This window comes from Aethalodelphis obliquidens, unplaced genomic scaffold (genome assembly GCF_003676395.1).
Source record: "Aethalodelphis obliquidens isolate GAN/ISIS:26980383/991018 unplaced genomic scaffold, ASM367639v1 scaffold10, whole genome shotgun sequence".
Taxonomy (NCBI): domain Eukaryota; kingdom Metazoa; phylum Chordata; class Mammalia; order Artiodactyla; family Delphinidae; genus Aethalodelphis; species Aethalodelphis obliquidens.
In genome coordinates this window covers 14,435,018-14,452,993 of record NW_020837954.1, presented here as the reverse complement: position 1 = coordinate 14,452,993, position 17,976 = coordinate 14,435,018, and the positions used below count along the sequence as shown (strand labels likewise).

The following is a 17,976-nucleotide window of genomic DNA, read 5'->3' as shown; positions in this document are numbered from 1 at the left end:
AGTGGCGATTTTTCTTTCTTTTTCTCCTGCCCTAAACAGGGTGTTTGACCTTCTGGGCGACTGCGTTCCCTGTGCCCCGGCGCCAGCTGTGTTCCTGACCGCAGGGCTGCACGGGGCCTGGCAGAGCTCCGGACACATTTCCTGTTGAGGCCTAAGGGAGGGAAGCTGTTTGCTGCCAGAACCCTGACGGGAATTCTTGGAGATTGAGGGGACGGGCGCGGGGGACGGGTGGGGGGGCGGAGAGCCAGCTGTGGGGGGGGGGGGGCGGTGACCGCGCTCCTGGGACAGCTCCACGCCCTCGGGCGGGTCAGATCCAAGCTGGGAGCAGCCGCGGGCGCTGGGCCTCCAAGATGAGGGAGGCGCTCGCCCTGTGCCTTCTCTGGCAGACGTTCTGGCCCCGGCCCGGCAGTGGAGAGCACCCCACCGCCGACCGCGCGGGCTGCTCGGCTTCGGGGGCCTGCTACAGCCTGCACCACGCTACCTTCAAGCGGCAGGAGGCCGAGGAGGCCTGCAGCCTGCGCGGCGGGGCGCTCAGCACGGTGCGCGGGGACGCCGAGCTCCGCGCGGTGGTCGCGCTTTTACGGGCGGGCCCGGGGCCCGGAGGGGGCTCCAAAGACCTTCTCTTCTGGGTGGCGCTGGAGCGCAGGCGATCCAACTGCACCCTGGAGAATGAGCCGTTGCGGGGTTTCTCCTGGTTGTCCCCCGACGTCGGCGGGTCCGAAAGCGACACGCTGCAGTGGGTGGAGGAGCCCCAACGCTCCTGCACCGCTCGGAGCTGCGCGGGACTCCAGGCCACCCGGGGAATCGAGCCCGCAGGCTGGAAGGAGATGCGATGCCACCAGCGCGCCAACGGCTATCTGTGCAAGTACCAGTTCGAGGGCTTGTGCCCCGCACCGCGCCCGGGGGCCGCTTCTGACTTGAGCTACCGCGCGCCTTTCCAGCTTTCCAGCGCGGCGCTGGACTTCAGTCCCCCCGGGACCGAGGTGAGTGCGCTCTGCCCCGGGCAGCTCTCCATCACGGCCACCTGCACCTCGGACGAGGTCGGCGCGCGCTGGGACGGGATACCCTCCGGGGCTGTGCTCTGTCCCTGTCCCGGAAGGTACCTCCGTGATGGCAAATGCGTGAAGCTCCTTGACTGCCTAGACGACTTGGGAGTCTTTGCTTGCGAGTGTGCTGCGGGCTTCGTGCTAGGGAAAGACGGACGCTCTTGTGTAACCAATGGGGAAGGACAGCCGGCCCCTGGGGGGACCAAGGTGCCCACCTGGCACCCGCCAGCCACTGCAGCCAGCCCCGTGTCGAAGGGAACCTGGTCACCCAGTGTCCGGGAGAAGCCAGGAGAGGTACCCCATGCCCCTGGACAAAGCAGTTCAGCAACATCTATTCCCGAGATTCCTCGGTGGGGAGCACAGGGCACAATATCTACTCTTCAAATATCCCCTCAAACAGAGGCAAAGGCCGACATCAACTCTTCTGGAAGCGTGATTCCCAAGTTTAATTCCACGTCTTCCTCTGACAATCCCCAGGCTTTCGATTCTTCCACCGTGGTCTTCATACTTGTGAGCATAGCAGTAGTAGTGTTGGTGATATTGACCGTGACAGTGCTGGGGCTTTTCAAACTCTGCTTCCACAAGAGCCCTTCCCCTCGGCCAAGAAAGGGGCCTTTGGCTTCCCCGGGCATGGAGAGTGATGCTGAGGCCACTGCTCTGAGCTCCAGTTCTACACATTGCACAGACAATGGGGTGAAGGTCGGAGATTGTGGTCTGCGGGACAGAGTAGAGGGAGCCTCGTTGACGGGGTCCTCTCTTGGCTCTGGTGATACATAGGGAAACGGGACAGTGAGCACTTGTTGTGAGCAGTTTTTCACTTTCAGGGAAAAGGGAAAAGGAAAAGAGGAACTTACTTGTGGGACTGACAATTCCTAAAGAAATTCCCCTTCCCCTAAATTCCCTCTTCTCCACTGAGGAGCCACATCTGAACTGGACACTCCTTCCCTGAAGATGGAGGAAGTGGAAGTGCCTAAGGGTGGTAGTGCAGGGCCTGGATCCTACTGGGGAGAGGTATTTTCTTGTGTTTATTCTGGGGAATTTGGAGAGGTGATTGAACTTTTCAGGACATTGGCAGCAAATATAGAAATTTTTTTAAATTTTATTTTTTACCAAATGGAAAGGAAAACTTCTGTCTACATTGTTCAGGCTGGGAGTGTATTGGTTTGAAATTCCCAGGCAAAAAATAAAGGATTGTTGATAACCCAGACTCAAATATCATTGGTTTCCTGGAGGAGTAATTATTCAGGAAGAACTGCCGAGGGGCATGTTGGGAATAGGAACAAGAGCACCTCCTGCTTTTAGGTGGAGCGGGAAAGTCCTTGGAATGAGGAGTAGATCTTTAAGAACTTTTTCCTTGGTTCTTTTATACATTACTTTCAAAGTCATTGTTACTTGTGTGCCCTGCTATAAATCCAAACTGTAGTGTTGCCAGAGTTGCTGACTCTGGAAGCAAATTATAGTTGACCACCAATTCAAGTGTTGACTGCGTGTCCTTGCTTAAGGAAACAAATGATTTGTGTTTTCCTCTTCAGTGTCTCTGCTGTCCAGTGTAATGACCTCCCCAACCATACAGCCGTCTCCTAAACATTAGGATGCTGATCCTCACTTCCAGTTATGGCGAGGTTAATTTTCAATTAAAACAGTAATGCTGAGTACTAATTTGAAACCTTCTGGGTACATTAAAGCAAAAGTAAGCTGGATCTCCTCCAAAGTTGCTAGGTTCTTGTGCACTGTTTAACCCATGGAAAAATGTGCATTCCAAACGATTTTCTTCCCCCCCACCACCCTTAATAAAAATGTGTGCAGTGACCATACCTGCCCATCCTGGAATAATTACCAGTTCACAAGGTTCTACATGGGCAAAGGCATTAGGTAAACAGCTTTCCATAGGAATTAAAAGTATAAGAAATAAGTGGAAAGTACAAATATCTATCATCCCGTTATGACTTGGGGTATTAGAAAGTTATCTAAATTGAGCATTCTTCTAACAAACAATTAAGACATAATAATAATCACTTTCTAGTGGGACTGAGATCCCCTAGAAAATATCCCCCTTCTATTAATACGCAAACACTTTAAAACTAAATGCTTGTGGGTTGATGCATGGATAGAGATAGAGAAACAAGCTGAGTAACCAGGAAGATTGGAAACAAGAAGAAGTTTACACTATTATTTTCATAAAATCATTTTGATGTTATTGAGTATATAATGTATTGTATATATATATTATATAGGGTATTGTAACATTAAAGGAATAAAGTATTAGGTGATTTGCTTCATATACTAAATATATGTCTAAATAGTTAAATTTAAATAAAATCACAAGTGAATTAGAATTAACAACATTCAAAGGAATTTTACGTAAAGTCATTTCACAAACAAAACTAAAATCAGGTAAGTAAATGGCTTACCCAGTGTCCCCAGCTTGTTAGAGTGTGTCTCAGTCCACCTCAGTTACGGTGTTAATCTTTGCTGTTTACCGTATGACCTCTCCGTAGAGAAGGTACCTATTTGAATAGAATATATGGTACTTTCTTTTGTAAGTTGAAAAATAGCCTATCTGTAACTGAACTGAACTGTAAATTATCTATATCTAGAATTATCTAGAAGTATTTATATCTATCTCTGTGTATGTGTGTACACATACTTTGTCTTAAGGTAGGGTGCCCTTGTATCATTGTTACAGTACAATAGAGCAGGGGTCCCCAACCCCTGGGCCATGGACTGCTACCAGTCCATGGCCTGTTAGGAACTGGGCCACACAGCAGGAGGTGAGTGGCAGGCAAGCAAGCGAAGCTTCATCTGTATTTACAGCCGCTCCCCATCGCTGGCATTACTGCCTGAGCTCCGCCTCCTGTCAGATCAGCAGCAGCATTAGATTCTCATAGGAGCTTGAACCCTACTGTGAACTGCGCATGCGAGGGATCTAGGTTGCGCGCTTCTTATGAGAATCTAATGCCTGATGATCTGAGGTGGAGCTGAGGCAGTGATGCTAGTGCTGGAGAGCAGCTGCAAATACAGATTATCACTAGCAGAGAGGTTTGACTGCACAGAGACCATAATAAATCAATTGCTTGCAGACTCATATCAAAACCCTATTAGTGAGTGGCAAGTGAAAACAAGCTCAGGGCTCACACTGATTCTGCATTATGGTGAGTTGCATAGTTATTTCATTATGTATTACAATGTAATAATAATAGAAATAAAGTGCACAATAAATGTAATGGGCTTGAATCATCCTGAAACCATCTCCCCACCCCCGGTCCATGGAAAAATTGTCTTCCACGAAACCAGTCACTGGTGCCAAAAAGGTTGGGGACGGCTGCACCATTAACTTATTGTGCAAGATGCCACTGGTGGCGTTACAAATCTTGGGGTCCAAATGCCCTAGTGAAGAACAAATAGGTGTCAGCTCAATTACTTAACTACTCTTCCCTGTTATTTCCCCATGTAAGTAGATCAGGAAAGAATTACAGAAAACTGTGTTTTCACATCTGACTTCCTGACAGATAGCAATTGCAGACCAGGCTCTGTATAATTTCCTTTGATTTCTGGCTGTGACGTTTTTCATAAAAGTTTGAATCCATGGCAGAATCAGGCTAGCCAACCATGATCTCTTAAGAGCTATCAGGTCAGTGTTCTTCCTCTGAATACTTCTCTACTATCGCTTCTTCATTATTTCTCCAACCTCTTTAAGGTTTATCTCTTTCTTACTTAAAACCCTTTGCCCCTGCACTCATCTCATAGCTGCCTGTTCAGTCATTTCCTTAAAAGGAAAACTTGGAACCTAAGTTACAGTCTTTCTCTCTAGCCTAAGTCCTGCTATCATCTTACACAATCTCCAGGTCCTCCTGTATGACTCTTTCAATGCCTGTGCATTGGAGTTCCTCGACTTCCTCACTTCTAATGAGCTCCACCGTATTTCAGCCTCCACCTTAGCCTTTCAGATGTTTCTGAAACTGCTCTACATCTGAAATCACAAATTCAGACATTTGTGTCTGTGCACGCACTTGTTAAGAGATCTACTAAATCAGTCTTTAGAGACTGGGCTTTGAAATCTCTCTATATAGATATGTTTTAACTTCAACCAGGTAATTCTGATATTAAATAAAGTTTACAAACCATTCTATGCAATTGTATGTATATACCTCAATACAAAAGTTTAATATTCTCTTCTCTCCATTCCCACTATCTGGCAGTGTCTGGAGCATAGTGGGTGCTTAATCAATGAGCAGAAGTACAGTTTTTTTATTTCAGCAAGTCTCAAAGGGATATTGAAGTGTCCTGTTGTAGCCATGTCCTCTTGACAGTTTTGCTATAGTCTTGTTCTTCCACTTCTATGACACTTTTGCTTAAGCTCATCCAGAATAGGATGAAGAAGAACAACTGTAAAGCTATGAAAAATGGTGAGGGGAGAGGTGATAAGAGCACGTCCCTCATTTAAAAGCATATTGTAGTGGTTAAGCCCCTTGTGGTGGGAGAAATTCTGAGCTATTAACAGAAATTTTCTCTTTACTACCTATTTCCCTAGAGGACCCCTTCTAGGACCCCCCCTTTTATTGAGTCAGTGATATTGATATCACTAAAAGAGGCTGTTAGTTTAAGAGCAAAAAGTCAAATCATTGCTTTTGAATTTCAAAATAGGTTTTTGACATTCATATCAGAGAGAAGATCTTGAAAACCAAGGCATATTTTTCTGTTTCTGTTTTTTTATCTGTTTGTCTTCATACAATAAAATGCAGATACAGAGAGTTACACAAAACAAACATATAGCTTGGTGAATTATTATAAGGGGAACACCCTGTAACCATCACACCCCCAGGGTCAAGAACAGAACTTTGCCAGCCATCTCAGGAGCCTTTCCCTGTGTCCCGTCCCAATCACGGCCCCTTCCTCAATTCAAAAGTAGCCTCTGTTTTGATATTTGTAGAAATCATTTTCTTACATTTGTATGGTTGTATTATGCAAGTGTGCATCCTTTGACATTGTATTTTAATCTTGCACAATTTATCTTTTTATTTTAATGTTTTTAATTTAAGATTTTCCATTCTGAAATTTCAGACTTACAAAATTATTACAAAAATAGAAAAATTCCTAAATACCCTTTACCACGATTCCACAAATGTTAACATCTTACATAGCTACCATACTATTATCAAAATCAGGAAATTGCCATTGATATAATGCTATTACATATATATGTAAAACCTACATATATATGATAAATATCTTGAAAATCACTTCATATCATTAGTTCATATAGATTTTCCTTACTCCTTGTTACAGCTTCATGGTATTCCATTAGAGGGGATGTACCATGTTATATGCACATCCTATGTATGTTAAAAATATTTTTATTGGAATATAGTTGATTTACAACACTGTGTTATTTTCAGGTGTACAGAAAAATGAATCCGTTACACATATACATATATCCATTCTTTTTAAGACTCTTTTCCAATATGGATTATTACAGAGTATTGAGTAGCGTTCCCTGTGCTATATAATAGGTCCTCATTAGTTATCTATTTTATATATAGTAGTGTGTATATGTCAATCTCAATCTCCTAATTTATCCCTCCCCTCCTTCCCCCTGGTAAACATAAGTTTGTTTTCTATATCTGTAACTCTATTTCTGTTAGATTATCATACTAAGTGAAGTTAAGTCAGACAGAGAAAGACAAATACCATATGATATTACTTATATGTGGAATGCTATGTATTTTTTAACTTTATATTTTGAAGTATCTTTTGATCTACAGATATGCTCCCTTTCCATCCCATTCCTTCTTATAATTTTCATATTGAATAATTTGGGGTGTTTGACCTATAAAGATTGCCACAGTCTACTGATTTCATACTCATGATGCAGTCTGACATTTTCCTCTGTCTCCTGTATTTCCTGAAAATTGGTACTTAGATTTAGAGGCTTGAACAGACTTATTTGTCATACCTTTGACAAGACTATAGGTTGCGGTATGTTTTTTTAACGAGAGCACATAATGACTGTTTTTTACTATTAGCAGCCATTGATGCTTAAAGCTTAGATACATTAATTCATTGGGATTACAAAGTGGTGCTATTTGTTTTCATGAATTACCTGGGCAATTTTATAAGGGGAGACTTCCCTTCATTTACTAGTTGGTTATCAAATTATACATTTCATATGTAAGAAAGGCAGTATACTTATTTCTTATATTTATCAATTTTTAGATAATTAATTTTCCCTATAATCCTCAAAAGATTATCAATTATATTTTTTACTATTAATATAAATTTACAGGATTAGACATATTTGATGGGTTCCAATCAATTGCAATTCATATCTTTACTGAAGCTTAAAGTATCCTATCTTTGGCCAGCGAGAGCTTCCTAAGTTGACTCCTGAGTCCTTCTGACATGATTCTAGTGTCCTTTGATGATTTCCTTGCCATCTGGTATTACAAGACTTTCCAGGCTCATTATATATCTTTCCTGCCTCAGATCTGGAATTAGCCATTTCTCCAGGGATTCCTGGTTTCTCTTAATGGAAGATGATATTTCAAGACTGCAATCTGGGCTCTAAGGATTCCACTGCTATAGAATTGGTCATTGCTTCTAGGCCTTCTCAGAGCAAAGATCTAGAAAATATAATGATTCCTGAAATAATAGAATTCTACCAGCAAGAGACAGAAAAAATATGTAGAAGTGAAAGAGAGGTATACAGCTAAGTGTCCCTAAGTGGACATTTGCTCACCTTCTCACTGGACATAAGCACTGGGGGTGGGGGATATGGTGATAGAAACTGGACAGATTGGGGGATAATGAGTATGAAGTGAATTGATAACTTCCTAGGGCACGGCCCAGGGAAACTGAAAACCTCTTAGAGACACCACAGTCAAACCTGGTGCTAATGTTGTAGAACAGCAATGTGTAAGGGAGGTATCTAGGTGGGTAGACCTGAGGGATGCATTATAGAATGGTGTGAGAGAGAAGCTAAGATTTCTTTTGTCTGAGAGTGGGCCTGTGGATCTTGTGAAACCTTAGGGTTGGAGCAATCATGATACTGAATAACCTGAATAGACCCAACACACAAAAATCAAAGGAGAACTTGTACCTTAACATCCACAGATGTAGATATCCAAAAAGCACTGGAGATTGTATGTCCCACTGTAAACTAGGCTGGACAGATCTAGTGACCATAGGACTAAGCATCCATCCCCCAATTCTAGGGCAATATGTATACTTCCTAGAACTTAGGTTATCCCCATGGATACGTGAAGAAATGAGGGGAGAGAATCCTAGCGTGACCAGTTAACCAAGACACACTAATAAAAATCAGAAATAACTGAATTTACCTTAATGGAGCAGGATTAAGTTTCCTGTCATCAACAGAAATGGAGTTCAAGAACTGAGTTCTGCTACTGAGAAATAAAGAAACTTCTATTTGTATGTATATTTTATTAGTTGTTTTCTTAGAAAAAAAATTGTACATGCTTTTAGCTTTTTAAAATAGAGGTACTGTTAACTGCCTCATAAAATTGTTATGAGGAAATGAATATAGAGATGTATAACAGTGACCTGGAGTAGAGTAAGCACTCATCAAATGACCTATTGGCAGACTGAGGAGGGAAGCTATGAAATACCCTCATCGTGATATTTATAAACCACTCAGACCACACCTATTCAGGGCTTTAGGAAGTCTTACTTACGTCGTTATAAACTAGCAAACGTAATTCAAGAGTGCTGAGAACCAGAAAACGAGCCTACTGGTCTCTAACTCTGAAAAAAAAAAGGCACTTAAATATGTCCAAGGATAGCAAATGACGTGCATAAGATAAACATATTTTTGTTCATTTTGCCAAGACTGCTAACTTGTTAACATGATACGAGGATATGATGGGAGCTAGTAGTAATCCTCATAATTTTAAAAATGATCCGTTTCCAGTTCTCACATTTCTCTCTTTCAAGTGGCAGAGCTGGGAGCATGGAGTGTCAGCCAATGGCTACTGGATGGGCAGATACTTAAAGTGACCAGAAATCCTCTTTCTGAGAGCCTTGGGTAGGAACATGTCCTTTAAGTGAGCCACCTCAGTAGGTAGGTTTTCCTAGAATTATAGCGTCTCAGGAGGCAGTGATTATAGTTTAGCGCCCGGACGAGATGCAGATGGCCTGACTGTACAGTGCTGGGATTGTGGGCCCATCAACAGTGTCCAGAGTGTCTGTTTGGCCGACCCCATTATTACCAGGGCACTGTGCTTGGTTTAAAGTATTTTCTTTCCTTCTCCTCCCCTCATCAACATGTATAGAAAGCTCTTAAAAATGATAAACCATAAACAAACTCCTTTACATTCTTTTTGCAAGAAAGTCGAATATAAATTGAGAAGAACAAAGCAAAATAATTCCAGATTTCTCTGATATGTTGTAATATCCATATAGTAATACTTTTTTATAAACCTATAATTTCCACACAGCAACTTTTTGTAGAAAACAATATTTTTACATGTACTATCATGTTTTATTTATTCTCACATAATCCCTGTGGAAATGGGGAGGGATAGATGAGTAGAAATCTGCGGTGTCTGTGACAGTTCTTCCTAAGCTGAGACTTGACAAAGTATTGCAACTGTTATCATATAGCAGATCTGCCAGATTTTTCATTTTAACAAGATCGTCTTGCTTGAAAAGGTAAGAAGTTAAGGAGTTTTGTATGGATTAAAATTTCTATGTTCCTAAGGCTGAGCCACATCTGACTGAGCTTTTCAGATTTATGTGAAAGCCAAGTCAGGATTAAAACTTCTTTTTCACGCTTCTCCTGTATTTGGCAGGGGACTCAAGAGTCATGGACCAATGCTGGGAAATCCTTGCTCTCAGATGTTATGGTCTGGACATTCCTCTCAATCATTTGAGACTGTCTCATTTTCCTCTCTGCACTGGTCTTCCCTTTAGACTATTCATCCATTAAGCCCACCCCATCCTAAATCACTACCACAAACAGAAGGCTTATCACTCTGCTTTTCCCTTTTTTTTTTTAATATCAAGGGTTTTTTTGTTTTGTTTATTTATTTATTTATGGCTGTGTTGGGTCTTTGTTTCTGTGCGAGGGCTTTCTCTAGTTGTGGCAAGCGGGGGCCACGCTTCATCGCGGTGCGCGGGCCTCTCACTATCGCGGCCTCTCTCATTGTGGAGCACAGGCTCCAGACGCGCAGGCTCAGTAATTGTGGCTCACGGGCCCAGTTGCTCCGCGGCATGTGGGATCCTCCCAGACCAGGGCTCGAACCCATGTCCCCTGCATTGGCAGGCAGATTCTCAACCACTGCGCCACCAGGGAAGCACCCTCTGCTTTTCCCTTTTACTCTTCATCTCTCTCCTCCTGGTGAGTTACCCCAACCTGTTAGCAACTTTACCTTCCTAAGGCTCCACTGCATCATTCAACTCTGCAGCTCAAAAGGATCCCAGGCTTCCCCATTGAAGTCCACGCTCCAGAACCTCACCCAGGGCCCTCCAAGACCTTACTTATCAGGTTGTCTCATGTTGTACCCTGGCTTTTTGCCAACCTGAATTACTCAGTGTTGCTTTATTACAGCTCCATAATTTTAACACGAATTTCTTCTATCAATACCTGGAACGCCAACCATTACCAGCTGGCATGCTGAAATGTGTCCATACTACAAATCCCAGTTTAAATGCTACCTCCTCCAAGATATTTTCTCCAGTCACCTCAGACTCAAACCAATTCTCTGAAATCTCTCATCACTTTATTTGAATCATTCTTATTATAGCTGCTGGCATCCATGTTTTTCATCATCTCTACTGTATTGCATGCTGTTGAAGTGAGGAACTACACCTCACATGTTTTGTAAAAAACAAATTGCCTTTACACTGCAAGCTATAAATAGATGTTTTCTAAATGAATTCTAATTAGGCAGAAATGATAATAAATTTGTTTAAATGAATATTAACTTTATACTGAATAATCAAGTTTCTACAGTTTTTAAATCCTTAAAAATAATTTAGTAACTATATTATGCATTATTATTTACTAAAAGCTCTCCTGGATTCCTTAGACAAGTTTTCACTTCATGATATGTATGCATTAACCTAGACAACTTTGAGACAAAGTTCTTTGATCTGTATCCCTGAAAGTCTAACTTTCTTTGTATCCACACATACCCTCCTGCATGGTTGAGAACTGAGACACTCTTTCTCCCCGGACCATCTCTTTTCTTACAAAGACATGCCTAAATAAGACAGCCAGAGGGGATCTGTTTCTCTTAAAATCCTCCAACACCTGCCTGCTCCCCCTACCCTGCTCAACGCCCCCCTCTCTGAAGATCAGTGTCAGATGTCCTGACAGCTCAAAACAGCAGTTGGATTTTCCGGAATGCCACTGTTTGGGGGAGTAAAGGTGGAGAGAAATCCAAGGCAGGCAGTGAGCCCGAAGCTAAAGGATACGTGGCAGTGGGCTTGGTCCCTGGGGATGAAATTGCCTGGTAGAAGGAACTAGCCAACGGGACAGTCCCCCAGCTGTAACGTGGGGAGAAGAGGGGTCTCTGGGCACACAGGTTTCACTGCTCATGAGTCTATGGAACTAGGATTTTTAGTGCTTCCAGCCAACAACACCAATCCAGACTCAACAGATCTGTGATCCAATGGTTAGAAAAGAAGGAAAAAATACAAATTAAATTTAAAATAATTTACACATCTGTAGTCTGTTTGCTCTTACCCAAAGCCTCCCCTATTACTGTTCTCTTCTTGGTAGCCCATGTCACCGTCCTTATGTCCCTTGTTTCATTTCTTGAACCCAAAGACAGACCTACAGACTGAAATTGGAAGCAAGTGAGGAGAACGCTGGATAGATATTTCCCAGCCTCCAAAGCTGAAGGCAGACCTCTGCGCTCATTGAGATTGCCTTTTGGTCTCAATGCCAGAACTGCAGGTAGCAATGGCTCTAAGTGTCCACAGTCAGACGCTCCTGTCCAGGCCAGCAGGCTAGTATCTTTGCAAATGAGCTATTTTCAGAGTGTGATCTATTCAGAATTCCTCCTGTTTCTGCAGAGCTCTACCTCCTCTCTTACTCTGAGGCAAGATTGATAGAATTAAGAGCACGTAGTTCTCTCCTTTTCACTTTTTTAGTAAATTAATCAATTTGTATGTATTCATCATCTATATCACCTTTAATATATAAGTCCTGTAAGGGCAGAGACCACGTCTGACTGTTTTTTTCCCATGTCTACAGTGTCTGGCATGTAAATGGTACTAATCCCTTATTGAATAAGTGGAGGAATAGGTAGATGGTTTGAAATGCAGCTAAAGGGCAGGGTTGGTGGGCAGAGACACATTTGCTGATCTTTTCTGAATACATATATGCATTTGACTATATACACCGATGTACACACACAGATACACACATCTTTTATCTCTTTAGACGTTGCCTATGTGCCTCTGCTCTAGCCCTCTGCACTTCCAACCACACCTTTCTCTCAGGGATGCATTCCTTCTACCACTCTCTAGCCCTCCAGCTCTCCTCTACCTTGCCCTCCCTTTGGGTGATCTGACATCTTCCACCCCATTATTATACATTAGCCCTTACAGACAGTCCAGGAGCTCCACTGACACAGGAAGAGTCCACAAGAGGGCAAGGCCCACTTTTCAACTGTATTGAGGACTTGTCCTGCATATCTCGTAACATATGCTAGAAAATATCAAAGCTGAGCAGAGGTCTGTTCAGGTCTTGCGTGACCTCAGACCTGGCTCCTGAGGCTGTATCTTCATACTGACAACACCTGCTCTCGGGGCCCAGCTGCCTGCTCAGCTCCCCACTTAGATTTCCTCCCCTGGCACAGATACAACATGCCTCAAATTCAGCTCGTCACAGGTGCCTTTTGTAACATCGATCTCTTTAATGACACAACTCTCATTCCAGAATTCCCATCTGGAACCATCAGTTGCTCTTTTTCAGTCCATTTTTTTTCTTTAATCTTTATATTCTCTGTCATCAGTTCCTGTTGCGCCTCCCTTTGACTTGTCCATTAGATTTGCCCTTTTGTGTTGAGGTCCACCATTGCCATCCCAACCTAGGTTTTCATCACCATAGTCCTCACTTACTCATCTTTAATATTTATATCTAAACTCACTTGGCAAACAAGTTTAAACTTTCTATGGCTCCCCTTTTAAAAACAAAAACAGCTTATGCTTCTCATTTTCTAGCACACGAAAACCCAAAAATCCATGACTGACTTCTCAAAATCTGGTCCCACCCTATGTACTGGTCTAATCTTATGTCCCAAGATCCCTCAAGACACCCATCAGGCCTGCCTCACAGTTATCCAGGAAAAGAACAAAAACCTATTAAGCACGTACTTTGTGCCAGGCCCAGTGATCGGCACTGGAGATAAGGCAGAATCCAAGACAGACATGATCCCTGTGCTCATACACCCTACAATCTACCTCAGGATTTTCTCCCTTCTTGAGTCTGCCAATAGTGCGCTGCCACTTAACATTTATGCACATACCATCATATTGCTGACTTATTCATGTATTCAACCAGAGAGTATTTATTAACCACGTCATGGGATAGGGCACCGTCCTAAGCAGGTGGAAACTTCAAGTCTGCGAGTTAGAGATTACGTCGCCAGTAGAGACCCAATGCCTAGAGGTGGGTAAGTAGTCCATAACCCTTTTTTTTTTTTTTTTTTTTTGCGGTACGCGGGCCTCTCACTGTTGTGGCTTCTCCCGTTGTGGAACACAAGCTCCGGACGCGCAGGCTCAGCGGCCATGGCTCACGGGCCCAGCCGCTCCGCGGCATGTGGGATCTTCCCGGACCGAGGCACGAACCCGTGTCCCCTGCATCGGCAGGCGGACTCTCAACCACTGCGCCACCAGGGAAGCCCGAGTCCATAACCCTTTTTAAATGAATGACTCACATAATAAAAGGTTATAAACATTGAGCAATCAGAATTTAGAGGAGAGAGAGAGCAGAATGTTGAGGAGTTTGCAGAAGGCTGTGCTTTGGAGGATGTGTGGGCCGTGCACAGACTGAGAAGTGGGAGGAGGGCATTCCAAGCAAGCGCGGCACTGGAATGTGAGGCAAAGAAGTGGGACCCACTGCCCGCCCCTCCCGACACACACACATTTGCTCCTGTTGTTTCCATAGCGATGGAGCATACACAGCCCTTCTAGCCCTTGAACCAGGACTACCCATGCACTTATGTTCTCATCCATAAAATGTGAGCAGAAAGAATGTGTACGGTGTCCACATCATCTGCTGTAAAATTCAGAATAGGATAGATTATGTTGTGGAATAAACAGCACAGTTTTATTTCTTGCTCACAAAAGTCTGCTGCAAGCCCAGGGGACTTCTTCACATTCATTCAGGATTCCCGCAGGTTTCCATCTTGTCACATTTCCACATCAACGTGTTTTGTGGTCATCGTGGCAAGGGGAGCAAGGGATGGAGAACCAAGCCCCAGCAATGAACACCTCGGCACTCAGGTGACTCGTGCCACACTGGCTCCTATCGCTTTGGTCAACACTGGTCACGTGGCTGTGCCTAGTCACAGAAAGTGAAGAAGGGTAACCTTCCGTGTGCCCATAAATAGAAAAGAACTGGATACTGGTAAATATTGTTATGTCTGTTACACTTAACACAAAATGAAATTGCATGTCATAGACTTAATCTCTACTTTCTGAAGGCTGAGACACGTACGTGTACTGACCAGTCTTTGACCATAAAAATGAGGAAAATGCCCTAGGGGATGGTGGAAACACAAGATGAAAGGAACCGGAGCCCCTGAATGATTTCATGGAGAAGAGCCATTACACCAGCCTGGAACTCCCACTTCCCGACTATCGTGGAAGAGAGAAATAAAATTCTATCAGGTTCAAGCCCCTGTGTCTTGAAGTCTCTCTCTTTCAGTAGCTTAGCCTAAATTCCAACTAATCCAGGAAGAGTCTAGAGAGACAATGGCCTTGACTGGATTTAGGATTTGTGTAAGGGAATAGCACTGTGGTATTAAAATAGACAAAAGGAATATCAACACACATCTGGTTGTTTCCAACCCAATAATAAACTTTGAGCTAGCAGGAACTAAAACACAGAAGACACTTCTTTTGTGGTTTCTTCAAGATCTAGCATATTTCTACATTCAGAGGGTATTCTTTTGTAGATAGCTGTTGGCTGATTGATAAGAAGAAGAAACCAAAATATGAGAAATCAAAACTCTATATCCAGCTATACCAAAGTCAGTAGAATCTCTGAAATGCATCACGTAGCCTCCAAACTGAGAAGGACAGGTACCACCTTGAAACAGAAAAATGTTTAGAAGGTCTGTCTTCTAATGGAAAAGGAAGTAATACTTCAGTGAAAACATCCATTGCCCCATTGCTCCTCCAAATGCGCAATGTGAAATGGCTTTAACCTTTTAAACCAAAGAGAAAAAGAGCATGACTTCATGGGAGACAGTGTGGTTTGCTAAGTCTTAGTTTATTTATATTATTATTATTATTTGTTTTGCTTTGTGTTTAAGTTGGAACAATAGAGAGTGGTTAAGGATTCTCAATGAAGATATGTGTTTCTTTTGCTTTCTCCTCACAAGTAATTTTCTTTTCCCCTCTGTTTCCAGGATGACTAGGGAAGGTATTTGTTTCAACAAGTAAGGTCATAATTATACCCAACAATTTTCTCATACTCCATTTAAACATGGAAAAGCTCTACCTGTTGGTCCATCAGAAATATTACATTAAAAGTTTTAACGTTATAGCAATAATAAAGCAGAATACAATTCTCTTCTTACTCATGATTAACTGAAATATGCATCCACCGTAAGAGGACTAATAGCCTGATCTCATATCCAGATAAATGTCAGAGTGAAATGATAGCTTTAAAGAGGCTGCATGAAACAATCTAAAACAAAACGCAAAATTAGAGAATTGGGAAAATAAGTTGGGGAAAAGTAAAAATGAACATGATGATAAAAAATGTATTTATAACCTGAGAAACTCATAATGAGATATTTAATTTATTTTAATCTGATCATTACCCAATTTTTCTATTAAGTTGGCTCTATGAACATTTATTTCATTCAACTCAAAACATGTGCATGATGAAATCATTATAAATATGTCTTTAAGCAAAATCAGTGCGGGGACAGCACGGGTCCGAGGACAGTCTTGCCCCTGCAGCGCTGGGACAGGGGAGCTGACGGTAGGAGAGGCAGTTCCAGTGTGGCTGGGAAGAAAGCTGTGGTGGCGCTGGCTAAGGTGTGCACCTGACACCTGGAAATCAGAGCTGGATCCTGGGAAGCTTCGAATTCTAGTCCTTAACTCTGACCAACTGTGGGGCTTTGGTGTTGAGATACGAGAGGACGAAACTCACCCAGTTCTGAACCAAGTCAAGCAGGAAGAGGAATCAGAAAATTATTTCATTTTAAACTAGTAAAAGATAGACTTGAGAACAGAGCTTAAATGTGTAGGCACCATAGCCCTGCAAATACGGAACCCAGAATTAGACAACTCCTGCCCCATGACCCCCAGTCAGAAGCACAACTGCAGGCCCTCCACAGCAGAGCCTAACCCTGCACACTTGGGTGGAGGAGGAGAAGCAATGCAGAATGTGCATGCCCTGGGACAGAGCCCTACGCAAAAGAGGGGCTGAGGGCTGAACCCTCACACCTAATTCCTCTCCAAACTCATGATCAACTCACTGTGCCTCCAAGTGGGTAGTATCAGTCAGCAGCCAGGAGGAAAAATTCCCTCATCAAAGAACTGAGAGGAGTGAAGAAATGACCCGTCCCAAGGTAAGTCACTTCAGCTTTATAAACCTGAGGTTCCCATCTGTGAACTAATTATCTCCAGTGTATCTTTTAGCTCTAATATTTATGATTTTAAAAAGCCTTTGGGGGGTGGGTTTGTACCTAGGACTGGAGAAGAGAGGACAGCGCTCTTGTGGGTCACTAAGAATGGGGAAGGTGTTCCTGAGCCAAGTGGCATATGAACTCTGTGCCATCGCATGATTTTATTTTATCATATTTCAACAAATATTTATTGAATACCTTCCATGTGCCGGTGAACAGTGATAAAATAGGTCAGGTCCCCACTTGCCTTCCCAGAGCTTACACTCTAGTGAGGAGAGATATTAAATAAACAAGCACATGAATGTGCAATTACCAAATGCAGTAAGAGCTTTAAAGCAAGAAAAACTGGAGGGGGATACGTGGCGGGGGCGGTGGGGGTGGGCACGGCAACCTTCCAGGCAGCGGGAACAGCATATGCAAAGGCCTTGAGGCTGAAATGAATACAGCACATGTGAGACGTTAAAAGAAGGCTCTGGCTGGAGTTTAGTGAGTAAGAGCATGGGTGGTATGATTTGCATATAGAGGGACCAGGCAGGCAGGGCATTATAGAATATGCCAAGGAGCTTGGATTTTATTCTGAGAGTATGAAAATCCAGTGAAGAGATTTAAACTGGGGAAAAATATGCTCTATTTTATGATGCTAAAAATTACTTAGCTGTGTGGAGAATAGATTTGGAGGCATGGATGATCAAAACCCCCATGAAGTAATACAAGCTGTGTGGGCAAAGCCACAGAGGAAGAGGGAGAGGGTGTCCTTTGGGCCTCTGGAGTGTAGCCCCAGAGCTCCTGTGTCACAGTCATCACTGGGAAGAGGTCTTGATACCTAAGTGGGTCATTAGAACCAAGTTGGTTAATAACTGATGGTTGGTGAGATGACATTAACCTGTCATTCTGTGCATTAATGTTAACGCTATTTAGTGCTTGGTTCAAAAGAGTAAAAGTGAATTTTTATCCAAGGGTCCCCCAAATACCATTAATTCCAAATAGATGTTTATAGTTGTTTCATCAAAATGGTATTCTTTATGCTCCACCCACTTCTAGCCCTCAGAAAAATACATTTGAGATATGGATTCTCTAGTCAAATCTTATCAGGCAGC

General features: G+C 43.1%; 1 protein-coding gene across 1 annotated transcript; it reads left to right on the top strand.

Moving 5' to 3' along the window:
• The first annotated feature begins 303 nt into the window (after positions 1-303).
• CLEC14A (C-type lectin domain containing 14A) lies at positions 304-2,259 on the top strand. Its single transcript, XM_027111101.1, has one exon. The coding sequence runs from the start codon at positions 351-353 to the stop codon at positions 1,821-1,823; it is 1,473 nt and encodes a 490-aa protein (XP_026966902.1). The 5' UTR covers positions 304-350; the 3' UTR covers positions 1,824-2,259.
• The last annotated feature ends 15,717 nt before the right edge of the window (positions 2,260-17,976 follow it).